This window comes from Letharia lupina (assembly GCF_014066315.1).
Source record: "Letharia lupina isolate WasteWater1 chromosome Unknown contig_6, whole genome shotgun sequence".
NCBI classification, from domain to species: domain Eukaryota; kingdom Fungi; phylum Ascomycota; class Lecanoromycetes; order Lecanorales; family Parmeliaceae; genus Letharia; species Letharia lupina.
Genome location: NW_023502975.1, coordinates 1,258,574 through 1,270,816, shown reverse-complemented (window position 1 = coordinate 1,270,816; position 12,243 = coordinate 1,258,574). Strand labels below are relative to the sequence as shown.

The 12,243-nt window shown below is 50.1% G+C and overlaps 5 protein-coding genes across 5 annotated transcripts; all 5 read right to left on the bottom strand.

Annotated features, from left to right (window-relative positions):
• Positions 1-405: 405 nt before the first annotated feature.
• On the bottom strand, positions 406-1,476 carry HO133_009209 (uncharacterized protein; the record flags this gene model as incomplete). Its single annotated transcript, XM_037300070.1, has 4 exons — positions 406-564; positions 653-736; positions 893-999; positions 1,086-1,476. The coding sequence occupies 4 exons, from the start codon at positions 1,474-1,476 to the stop codon at positions 406-408; spliced, it is 741 nt and encodes a 246-aa protein (XP_037154896.1).
• Positions 1,477-2,040: 564 nt separating this feature from the next.
• HO133_009208 (uncharacterized protein) lies at positions 2,041-3,483 on the bottom strand (the record flags this gene model as incomplete). The annotated part of the gene is made up of 2 exons (XM_037300069.1): positions 2,041-3,312; positions 3,373-3,483. 2 exons carry the CDS (start codon positions 3,481-3,483, stop codon positions 2,041-2,043), a joined length of 1,383 nt encoding a protein of 460 aa, XP_037154895.1.
• Positions 3,484-4,306: 823 nt separating this feature from the next.
• HO133_009207 (uncharacterized protein) lies at positions 4,307-6,313 on the bottom strand (the record flags this gene model as incomplete). Its single annotated transcript, XM_037300068.1, has 4 exons — positions 4,307-4,956; positions 5,008-5,545; positions 5,596-5,927; positions 5,977-6,313. 4 exons carry the CDS (start codon positions 6,311-6,313, stop codon positions 4,307-4,309), a joined length of 1,857 nt encoding a protein of 618 aa, XP_037154894.1.
• Positions 6,314-7,993: 1,680 nt separating this feature from the next.
• Positions 7,994-9,333, bottom strand: HO133_009206 (uncharacterized protein; the record flags this gene model as incomplete). Its single annotated transcript, XM_037300067.1, has 2 exons — positions 7,994-8,857; positions 9,310-9,333. 2 exons carry the CDS (start codon positions 9,331-9,333, stop codon positions 7,994-7,996), a joined length of 888 nt encoding a protein of 295 aa, XP_037154893.1.
• An 809-nt stretch (positions 9,334-10,142) lies between these two features.
• HO133_009205 (uncharacterized protein) lies at positions 10,143-12,196 on the bottom strand (the record flags this gene model as incomplete). Its single annotated transcript, XM_037300066.1, has 2 exons — positions 10,143-10,451; positions 10,790-12,196. The coding sequence occupies 2 exons, from the start codon at positions 12,194-12,196 to the stop codon at positions 10,143-10,145; spliced, it is 1,716 nt and encodes a 571-aa protein (XP_037154892.1).
• Positions 12,197-12,243: the final 47 nt, after the last annotated feature.

The following is a 12,243-nucleotide window of genomic DNA, read 5'->3' as shown; positions in this document are numbered from 1 at the left end:
AATCCAAAAGAGACCACGACTTCTTCACCTGCAGCCACGGATTCTAGTCGTAGTCCGTGGCAGCATAAACGATAGCCTCTTGAGTCAGTTCACCTGCTTTTCGCACCACGCGGGGCTCGAGATTCGAAGCTGCCGCTGATTCTTCTCAGCTGAGGCGAAAGGGTGTGTGGAGAAGTAAGGGTGTAGGTGCTGATATTCCGTAGAATGGGCAGTGGTGGGGAGCGGTTGGCCGATGGGAACGTTCGTTTAGAGTAGTCTCCAGCTGCTGTATGCTACCACTGTAGCATCGTCAATGATCTCTATTGCCCTTTGGCAATCGAGCAATCTTGGAGCCTTAGATCAAGGTTTTCAGAGAGATGCATCAGTGCGTTGTAGCAAAATGATACCTTATCCCATTCCCCGAGTCTAGTCTAATATCGTACTCTCGGAAAGCTGTGAGCTGGCCGGGCTATCCCCCTTCGTAATCTCCTTTATGAACTCCATATCCGGGTCCTTCATCATGACATGAAAATGCTCCATGGAATGTATCGATTTCAGCTTCGCCCAGTTCTTAAACCATATGATCTTACAAGGCATCAGTCAAACCCAACCGAACCCTCACAACTCAACCGACAAGTGAAAGCTTTGGTATAAGGAAGAAAGAGCAACCCACATTCTCAGCCGGGACCCTCGACCCAAAAGTCCTCTCCACATACCCATCAATCTTCCCCCTCATCTCCGGCGTCAAATCCCCATTCTACGCAGATTTCGCGGTCAGCATTGCTTATTCGAGGCAGGAAATGGAGTTCCAAGAGAGGTTTTGGGAAGTAGAAAGATGCTTTAGCTCCCGAAACACGTCTCGAGACTCAATGTCAATACTCTATGGGAAGGATTAGAGCCGAAATGTACGTACCGGATCCTTCTCATCGACGTCCAGCGGGAACTTCGTCCATACGCACAGATGGACAATACTCTTATCGATGCCATAAGGCCAATCATTATAGATAATCTTCACATCATCTACCCACACTCCCCACACTCTCGTCAGAAAAACAAACCATTCAAACAAAACGTCCCCATCCACGAAAACGAAACCATATACACACCCGGGTCCTCGAACGCCAAACCCTTAGCATCAAGATCCGTCCACCTCAAGCGCCGATCCCTTACATACTCCATCACGGACCCATGCTCCTCCTTCAACCGAGCCATATAGCAGAGATAATTCCGATGGTCGAGCGGCGCGCGGCGGAACTCCTCGATCCGGTTGGCTCGGATCGTCCGCCGCACCTCCGGCCACGTCAGGCGCCGGAACGCGGCTTCGGGGACGTTGACGATTTCGAGGTTCCGGGGCGAGATGTCGGTGAGGAAGGGTGGGCATTGGGACGGCCATTGGGGTTCGGGGACGTTGAGGAGCCAGTAGGGGAGGGGCCGTTTTCCCGCTCTGTAGGACGAGAGGGTGGCTACGGCTGAGTCCGTTGGGTTTGATGGTGCCATGGTGGCGGTTCTGGGGGTTCGGTTTTGAGAGGGTCGATGCTGGGGGGAGATGAAGGGTCGAAGACGAAGACGATATGTAGCATGAGGGATCGATCCCGAAGAAGACAGATAGCAGCAATGAGCTAGATGACAGAAAAATCTACACGGTTCTTTTGAAAAAGGAAAGGCCTGGATTGAATAGCTACTTACAATACCTAAATAGGGACGAGAGGCTTAGGGAAAAGATAAACAAGGAGAAGAGTTTTGGGAAGGTGACGAGGGGGCCGACCCAAGGTTTCGCCCATTTCGTGATGAGCAACTCACGGTTTTACCGGAAACATCGATACACTATCGTAATTCGCTAAGCTGAATTATTTGCAGTGATCATCCTCTATATATGCTAGTAAAACAAAAGAATAGGAGAGATGCGCCTGCACCTTGCTATGTGGTATGAATGATATCAAATGCTCGCTCGCTCACCCATTCCTCCTACCAGCCGGTAATTAAAAAATAGATACAATTACAAAAGGGTATATCCGACGAAAAGAAATCCTATCAACGCCTTCCTAGTAGATATGAATCCACTTATCTCCAGTCCATCGCACTCCCATTAGGAGCATACCTCCTCCCACCAACCCCAGTCACTGGCCCCACAGACCTCGCTCCTCTCCTCTGGTCCTCTACTCTGTACTCATTTCTTGGATCCCCCCTCCCTCTCAAATCCATACTACGGTTCCTTGGGATGTTGTGTCTTGGCGCATCGAACACGTCGTCCATATCCTGCCATCGCACGTTCTTTGCTTTCGAGGGCGAGGGGCTGGAAGGCTGCCTTTGATAGGGTGAGTAACCTTGTGCAGGACGCTGTGGAGGAACAGTTGAAGAATGACGTCGAGGGCCAGATGGGCCTGAGGGAGAGTGGAGCTTGGCGTGGTAGCGTACTGGACTCATGGAGGCAGAGCTGGTGGTCATGCTCGATGTGTCCGACGTGTCAGAGCTCGTGATGGAGATGTCGCTTGGGATTCTGGTGTGGCGTGGACGGACGTGGGGATGGTGATGTGGATGTGTAAGATGATGTTGAGGATGGCTATTTGGCGGCGGTAGTGGTGGTGGAGGAGCGTAGTTCGTAGGCGTAGGCCCGTCACGAGGCCACGAAGATGGGTAGGCTCTATCGTCGGGTAGACTGCTACGGCGGCGCTCAGGGGACCAAGGCTCTTGATTGGGATACTGTGGTGGTGGGCGTACTCTGTATGGGACCTGAACGAACAGTGGGCCGCGATTGTTGGCGCGAGGATGGCTGAAATATCCAGCTCCATGCGCAGCATCGACACCCGAATACGAATCCACCGACGAAGTATCCCTCGAGCTCTCCAAATCGATGTCACTCAACGCGAGATTAGGTCTTGGAGGCATCGCCCTTGCCGCCGACGCCTGGGCTTCCAACATCAGCTTTTCCGCCACAGTCTCATGCCACTCCACCATCTCTATATCCGGCTGACACGGTAGACTCTCCTTGGGTAGTATACTTGGAAACGGCGCGCCATCCGCCGGGTTCGTGAGATCGAACCTCTTCACCGCCTCTTGCAAAAATGGCACATGCTCTTCTGGCTCCAGCAGCAGCTGGACCGTCTGCCATCGTACGAAGCCCGCAGGGGTCAGAGACGGTATTGTAGGGGGTGTGTAGGGATCTTTTTCTGGTTGGAGAGTATGGTAGCAGCCGAGGGATTGGTAGATGAAGGAGAGCGAGGTTTGCGAGGTCTCGAGGAAGAGAGGGTCGTAGTCACCACCGACGAGGCGGTAGAAGGCTGCGAGCTTGGCGGGCGTAAGCGTCTGGATGTCCCAAGGCGCAATGTGTCTGTTCTGCGTCATGGTAAGTATCCATTCACACACTGTCACAGAAGAGGGGAAGCAAGCACTGACGATGTAGTTTGCGACTCCAAGCAATAGCTGCTCGAATACGGGTGTCGGAGACTTGTCCGGTTGGATCAAATAGCCCCAATATTCTTGCGCGGCTACCGCAGTGCCCGCCATTGTTGTTGCACGAGTTGAGAGTCTTTGGCAGTCGGCATCAGTGACATAACCATGCAGCTACCCTGGTTTTAAGCGGGCTCCAGTATGCTGCAAGTCTCATGATGAGCGGTATCACGTCTGGTAGCTGACCCTTGCCCCCTGGCGGAGGCTGAGTTTTAAGGATCCTTCTGCGGGAAATTAACACATCTAAAGGAGAGCCCAAAGCAGGTTGCGCGAGAGATGCAGCGGTGCAAGGATCTGAGCAATCAAACCCAAATCCCGCAGATCTCAGAACGCCTGCATGATGCTGTATAAGTAAGGTACTTATATCTCAAGAGTGTGTAGCAAAAGTCATACATGGGGGGCGAAAACCCTTAGTGAAATGGTAGAAATCCGACAGTTGCCACAAAATAGTGACAATTTTCATGAACTTTTCCTTAAAAATGGTTATTATGTTTATTAGGGAGACCCTATAGAAGTCGTAGAGTTCAGGTATAGTACCATAAAAAAGTACGATTTTGGCAGATGTTTCCTAGAAATCATTACTTTACCTACCAAAGAGAATTTGTAGAAGCCGTATAATTCACGCACAGTGCCCGAAAAAATGATAGTTTCACAAACCTTTCTTAAAAATCGTTAATTTATTCCTTCCGATTATGAATTGAAATTCCCTCTACATATAGCTTTTGCTACATTATTCTCTGACGAAAATGATTTCCCGATCTATCTTGCATATGGTTTCGATCAGAGCCTAAGTGACAAGCGCTCTCAAACACAACTCAAGTAAATTGACTCCAGAATGCTTCCATCCAAGTTGTCCGGGCCCCGTTCCCAAGCCTCCCATTTACATGAGTCCAGCATTCGAAGCCTTGCGCCTAAAAGTGTATGCAGGCCTCTTTTTCCAACTAAGCCTCGCATCTTTCTCGTCCTCCTCCGGACTTCTGCCCGCATTGCTTGTCTTCCCTCCCTGCTCCAACTCTTCGAAGTCCTCCTCTTGCATCTTCTTGGTCCAGCGCCAATCCTCAATTCCTGCATCTTTGATATTACGGCTGGCCTTGAAGACATTCCAGCTGTTTCCATTCTCGAAGAAAGCATCCATCTGCTCCAGACTCCGGCCCGAGGTTTCAGGGTACATGAGTATCACGAATGGCAAGCAGAAGATATTGAGCCCGAACAGCAACAGCAGAGTTCCGTAACTGATCGCTTGGAAAAGGAATGGCGTGATCATGGTGATGACGCCGTTTCCAATTGACCAGCCAACAACGGACCAAGCACCACCTTTTGCACGTACGTTGAGAGGGAATATTTCCGTAGGGTAAAGCCAGGGTGTGGTCAACCACGTAGCTCCAAATGTGGCAGTGTAAAGGAAAGTGAAAGTCGCGACTCCAGCGCCGTAGGCGTGTTGGTTGGGTCCTTTCACCTGTGCAAACTTGTCGAGGATTCCGGCAACGAGGAGGATAAGAGCCATGGCGACGGAGCCCCAGACCATTGTTGCTTTTTCATGTAAGTCAACGTTTTGGGAGAACATGCAATGACATGACTTACATCTACGACCAAATCTGTCCAAGGTATAGACAGCGAAGATCACAGAGAGCATGTAGCTCAAATTGTTGAAACCTGCCAACAACTTGCTAAGCTCCTCACCAAAACCAGCATCCTCGAAGAGATCAATCGCATAGACGGTGATCACGCCGATTCCAACAAGTTCTTGCATGATCTGAAGCCAGACAGCGAGGAAGACCCGCCATCGCAAGCCCCTGGAGTACTTGTCCTTTGGGAATAACATCGCCCAGTAGTGGTTTGCTGTGGAGGTCTCCAGCTCGAACTTGACGACCTTCTTGATCTCCTTCAATTCATATTGCACATCCCCTTCACGGGTAGCTTTAAGGACGTTTTGTGCCTCTTCTTCGCGACCGACCTTCATGAGCCATCTCGGAGATTCCGGGAAATAATTCACGCCAACGCCAATGATAATGATGAAGATGATTTGAAGAGCGAGAGGTGTACGCCACGCCATGGACTTGTTGGGGTTGAGGTATGCGAAGTATTCAATCCAGTAAGCTAGAGCGAGACCGCCAATATTCTTGTTCTTGTTAGCCAAATCAGGGAGGTAGCAACTGGAGGCTGTCTCACCATGAAGAATTCTACTGCCAGGAAAGTGCCTCTTGCAGAGTGGCTAGAGACTTCCGCAGACCAGACGGGAATGACGCAGTCGATAGCACCCACTCCTATCCCAGCGATAACACGAGCACAGCACATCCAGGCGATATTTTGTGCGGAAGCCTGTAGTACAGCACCTAGTAGAGCCCACATAGACCCGAATACTACAGCCTTTATGCGTCCGGCGCGATCGGCTAGCGATCCAGCAACAAGTGCTCCGATGAGGGTGCCACCGTAGTAAACAGAGACAATTCCACCCTCGGCAGCAACGTTTCGGGAGTTGCCCATCGGGGAATTGATACCCACTGGTCTGTTGTTAGCTGTTTTCCCCTTTAAGAATAGACGCATGCATACTATGATTCCAGTAGTCTTCATTCAGGTTGACTTGCGACATTACACCTTGATCATAACCGTAAAACATGATGGCTACACCCGCAAAGAGGTTGATAGCGGTGTACATGGTCTTGGGCTTCTTGAACTTGAACATGCGACTCTGATTGTAGCCTCCGATGAAGAATCTCTCCCACTTCCATGGCGGAGGATAGTCGATGTTATCGTAACTTTCGTCTTTGGCATCGTTGGCAGGAGGGCCAGCGCTGGGGTCTACTTCCTCGTATTTCTGAGCTTCCTTGGGGATCTGCGTGTCCGAAGACAACGGCGAACCCTGGAATACTTCCTGCTCTGCAGCCATGTTGTCTTAGAAGGTGAGCAAGATGAATGCTGCGATGACTGCGTAGACACGCAGATCAGATAAAATCAAATCAAATGAGATATCAAAAAATGGCATATAATCGCTGGGCGTTATCAACGCTCTCGTAAGCACGCAGTAAAAACACACCAAACCTGGGGTTCAGGAGGCAGCCAAGAAATGGAGGGGAGCATGATTAATGTACTCAAAACCCGCTCACCATACCCAGGAAGGAGTCAGGGAAGCTACAGTACAGTATCCATCCTTCGTCTCCACAAGCACGGGCCACAGTTAGCCCGCGCCTCTGGGGATGCTAATTGACATCATCGTGGCTATTCTCCGCCGTATCAACTCGTTTCACCGAATGTGATCATCGATGGACGAAAAAGGCATTCAAAGTAAATGTCGCACTTTGCAACGGGATGGCTTATATTGTACTGTAGTGGAATTGCCAGATTGGCGATCCAATCAAACCAGCTGTTTTGCACTCCTCCGCAAACGCTGGCGCCGTCGATCCCCGTATCTCTATTTAGGCGACGACATAAATGGGATTCCTATAAGCGCACCGCTCCAAGACATTTGATAAGATTAGGCAACACGTGTTTCCAAGGACGGCGATTTCGCATGGAAGCTTTTGCCTGAGAATGTGCATGGCCTCCTGTACGGCGAAGACCATACCGGCACAGAAAGTTAATGTAACAGTATGTAGCAAAAGTCATCCAGAAAGGGAATTTCACGGTTCTTAGGTACCATTTGCGAACTTCGTTGCTATTTTCTGGTACTGCACTTGAACTATACGATTTCTATAATTTCTCCCTTGTAGATAAAATAATTGTCTCTGGTCTTACGCCTGATCTATATGACTTCTAAAAACCCCCCTTGCAGATTAAATGACGGTTTTTAGGAAAAAACTCGTCGATATTTTCTGATACTATGCGTGAACTGTACGACTTCTATGAATTCTCCCTTGCAGGTAAAGTGACGGTTCTTAGGTAAAAATCGCGAAACCCGTCGATATTTTCTGGTACTGCGCCTGAACTATTTGACTTCTAAGAATTCACTTTACAGGTAAAGTGACGGTTGTGAGGAAAAATCTACAGAAATCGTTGGTATTTCCAAGATACTGTGTCTAAACTCCACGACTTCATTAAGGGTTTTGGCCCTCTATGTATAAATTTTGCTACATATTCTTACCACCTCCTGCTCATCAATTGTCTTGTCTCATTCCTATTCTGGCATACTGTCCCAATGCATCGTCGCACATGCCTTGAATCCTGCTCAAACTTTTGCCACAAAGAAGCCTGTGAGCATGGACCTTTACGAAATTCGAGAAGGCGTCTAGGAATTGCAAAATGACGATTGGCGCTTCTTCTCGTCCTACAATCCGTTCTGGAGTGGAGCAGGGATCTGTAGGCTCATCGGAAGAATGGAGCTGATCTCATGAGGAAACACTTTTGACCTTCGTTCTGACGCGTCATCCTAGATGCCTTTGGCAATGTGTGGCATGATTGGGTAGGGAGTGAAGAGGACCTTCAGAGAGAAGGATGTCGATGTTGCCGAGATACGTGTCAAGTGTCCTTCTGCAGCAAGCGAAGATTACTGCCAGTCGAAGATTCACGTGTTCGGTCAGCTTTTAACGTCTCTGAATCTTCTCAGCTTATTCAATCCGCCTTTGCATCGTTCTCAACCCGCTCCACCTCCGTCTACAGGATTTCTTCTTGCTACTGTCACATTGTTATGCTGAGCAAAGCCTTTCGCAATCTTACCGATCGCAACCTCCACCATTGGATCGCCGACGTAAACAGTGAAATAGCTCGAACGGCAATGCTTGTGGTCAATCATGTAATCGACCAGTCCCAGAACCACCGTCGCAAGTTGTCCCCAGGTAAGCATGTGAGGCGAATTGATGACTTCCAGCACAACCAGTCTGCCATAGCGAAAGCTACTGCCCCCCAGTATGGCATCCTCCCCGCTAGCCGCGATGGCGTTCTGAACAATTTCGATTATGACAACGAAAAGGTTCCTGACCGCCTCCGGGTCCAGTGCTTGCCCTATGGAGCGATGACCACCGCTGCCCGAGAATCGGAGGGTCATGTCGCTATCCTCGACCGGCCAGTCGACAGGTCCACCAAGGTTAGGCAGGCTCGAGTTGCGCTGGTTAGGAATTGAGATTGCAGAAGAGGGCAGCGCCAGAGTGGGGATCTCCAGACCTCTTTTGGCCGTCCTGTTCGAAAGCGAATTTCTCTCCCACTTGACGATATGACCCCAGCCGATCTGAGAATCGTCCTCGATGTCGAGGATATCAAAAGTCACCGCGCGATACCGCACGCCTGTAACGATGTACTCCCAGAGTCCAGCAATGACGTCCTCCAGCTCGGACCAGTCCAGCCCATCCGGATCCTCAGGCATCTTCCTGATCAATATCTCCAAATCATCTCCTAAATCGTATTCGAGCCCACCGTTGAGAGGGTGGCCTTCATCGCCGTGCAAATTGATCTGTTCTTGCAGAAAGGCTCGTGAGACGATAAGGATCGATTGCAATGTCCACTAGCACATCTTAAGAGTCAGCATTGCTTTTCCGGGTTCAAGTTCAAGTCCTGTGATAGCGTCTAGGGATCAATGGCGGGTGGAGGATGACCGCAGTATCGGGAAGGAAGTCAGTGAAATGAAACGATAATGCTGACCGGGTCTACTTCATTGCCGTAAGCCCAGAACCTGAGTGCTAAATAACTGTCGGGAATCGGGAAGAGTTCTGATCTGTGCAGAGCATGTCAGCGCAAACTTCTACCGGGCATCAGGGCTGTATACATGTCCACTGCATTCGATGCATTCGACGACTGCACGTCTTGACCAAGATCTTGAGACGGCAGTATCAGGGGTGAGGCAGGTAAGGAACTAGCAACATGGACCAGTAGCCACAAGGAACAGAGACAAGCCAGGGGAGAGCCTTCTTTTCTGCATCTCATCTTCGCTCATTGCCGGACTGCCAGAATCCGGACGTATTTGGATGGGGAGATATCCATCTCGACGCTTCTCACATATCTGGATTGGGGAGATATACATTGGCGGATCTCCGGCATTCTCAGCCGCGGGAGACACACACACTTGACGTACATTTGCGACATGCGAATGCCCCCTATCTATCCAATCAATGTACTCGATCTTCGTGCTCAAGAGCGCGTTTTTAAGGACCTTTGCCGGCTGGAAGGCGCATCTGCAAATTCTTTATCTATCTACTCGTGCTACTTGAAGATTCCAACTTCAATTTTTGATGAATGACAGTCAATTGCTGGATAACAGAGGGTCTAAAAGCGCTGTAAGCCACCGCTAAGAACAGGGAAGGAGTGCAAAGTTTGTCTCGATTGGACGATTCTCTGATCATTTCTACTGCAAAATTGGCAAAAGAAGGAGAGGCGCACCACGGGGGCAATTTTCCAATAGCGCTTACACGGGCTGTTAGCCGTCACTAGTGTTTGGAAGGAATTTGGGATATGTCTGGATTTACTGTACCACAGGCTATCGACCATGCTAGACTGCCAAAACAGTAAGACCAAGGGAAGAGGAAAGCCTAGCTTCTCAAGTGGCCCCTTTCGTATAGAGATTTGCAAAAGCTCGTCGTTCCGAATTTGATGATCGAATGCTTTCCTTGTCCATATCCATGATTCTAACAAGAACTCGCAGGGCCATCATCCTGCTCACAGCACCCAAGACCCGCTCTCATCCCCCAAGTCCTCCATCTCGTGCCCTAAAGTCTTCTGTTACGCTATCGTGAACAGTCAGCAACCCTCTTCCCACGCAAAACGATCACAAAATGCACACGGAAGACTTACACTCAGGTGCCTGGACGGCTCTGCTGCGCCTTGATGTTTCGCTCGAGATCCTTCTGAGTCATCCACCCAGAGCGCTCGTAGGCCGCGGCTGGTACAATGTTGACCACCGCGACCACTGCGACCAAGCCGGCTCCTCTAGCTGTAAGCTTGACGCCTTTGAGGAGGAGATCGGAGAAAGGCATTCCGACAATCGATGCTCTGGATGCCCTTGGTTGCTTATAGTGATTGGAGACTTTGAGGTAGGTGGATTTGATTGCAGGTGCTTTGAGAAGTTTGCTGTCGGGAGTGCGTGGGTTGGAAGACGAAGACAGCTGGAAGGCGAACATATTTATATAGCAAGGTCGTCCACTGTGTTGTCACTCTTTACAGTGAAGCCCTCTTTGAGAAATCATTGTGCCAAGCATTTGTGTCACTTTCATACTGTAGATTCACAGTGTTTATAGCTTCCCTGTATCGTTGCAGCGTTCACGTGTTAGACACCAGGAGTCTGAAGTTTGTTCACTGATGAATGTCATTGTTCCAAGTGCCGATTGCCGATTCCCGGTTACTGATTGCTGATTGCTGATTTTTGTTTGTGTGAGTGGCGTCAACCCCAAATCCTCCTCCCCAGCTCCATCCTCAGCGCCATTCTTGTGCCCTTTGCCCTCACCACAGCATCCCTATTTTCCTCAGCCCGTCTGATCAGATACTTGAGACACTCGCCCACAGAGCCCCACACCAGATACTTATAGGTCTTGGGACCCGCACACTCCGTCTTCTCAGATGGCACCACCCCTGCCGCCTTCGCAGCCATCACCAACTCGCAGCTAACCTCATCTGCCATACCCATCAGCTGCCCGTAAGCCATATCGATCTTCGCTTCATGCTTTTCGGTTTGCTCTCTCTGGATTGCCATGGCTTTTTGCACGGAATCATGATTATGACTTGCCAGCACAAAGGCCACTTCTGACGATATTCTCTCACTTGCTTCCCTGGTCGACGGTCGCAGAACATTGTTCCACCGCTTCTTGAGCAAAGCCTCTGTAACGCCATTGTAAGCCTTGTCGGTTTCCTCTTTTGTACTCCAGAAAAGTGTTCGAGGATCGCTGCTCATATAAGCGCCCCTGACGAGCTTTACACCCAACGTAAAACCTTCTTGCTTGGCAACAGCAAGATGTTGAGCCAGGATTTTTGGCGTGGAGCGTAAGTAAGCCTGGTATGTCCCGTACACAACCGCTTTTCCTAGAGCCATCCTGTTATACCTTCTCGCGAATTCAAGCGTCCAAGCATCGATACCGCGCTGAACAGCGTCTTGCTCCGCATCAAAAAGTAAGCGAACACCTCTTGCCTGTGCAAGGTCACATATCTCGGTTGTCGCCTTCTCAATCGCTTCGCTAGGTGATGCCTCAGCAGCAAGTTGCCTCATGGCGTCTCTTCCAGCCCCGGAGAATTTCAGGCCAATCATATCGCCTTCTTCAGCCATCTGCACGGTCTTCAAGGTACCTTCTTTCCAATCTTGCACATCCCTCTCGGCTGTGGGATCTGCTGATTGGCTTGAGGATGTGTCAACCTTCTCCCCTTTGTTGAGCACGATCTCTTTGCCGTATGCTAAGATGACGCCGTTATATCCCATACTCTTAAGCCCCTTCACCGTCTTCTGTACCTCAATCTTCGTCTCACCAGCACAGAATTGGGCGTAGAATGTCTTCTTGAGGAGGTAGTGGAGGAGAGGATTGCGGTCTGGGTTCAGGAGTGCGGACGAGGAGTGGGCGACGAATGAGAGGAGACGAAGGGAGGGCGATAGGAGTAGCGGATAGGAAGAAAGAGCTGTAAGGGCGTATGAGCGGAGGAGGATGGGTAATGGAAGGACGGATAGCGGTCGTGAGGGCTGTGATATGGTGGGCAGAGTCGGCGTTACAGCAGGAGTGGCAGCATAGGTGTCCTGATCTGTGGAGGCAGTTGTACTGATGGTCCGGTGCGACTGATCAGTGTGGAGAGAGCGGTACTGGGTGCGATTGAGGTGAGGGGGTTTAGTGCCACGTTGAAGAAGCCGAAGGGGCTGCTGTGATTTTAGCATTCTTGGTAAGAATGAGTATAGAGAAGTGTAAGAGCAGAAAGTGGAAA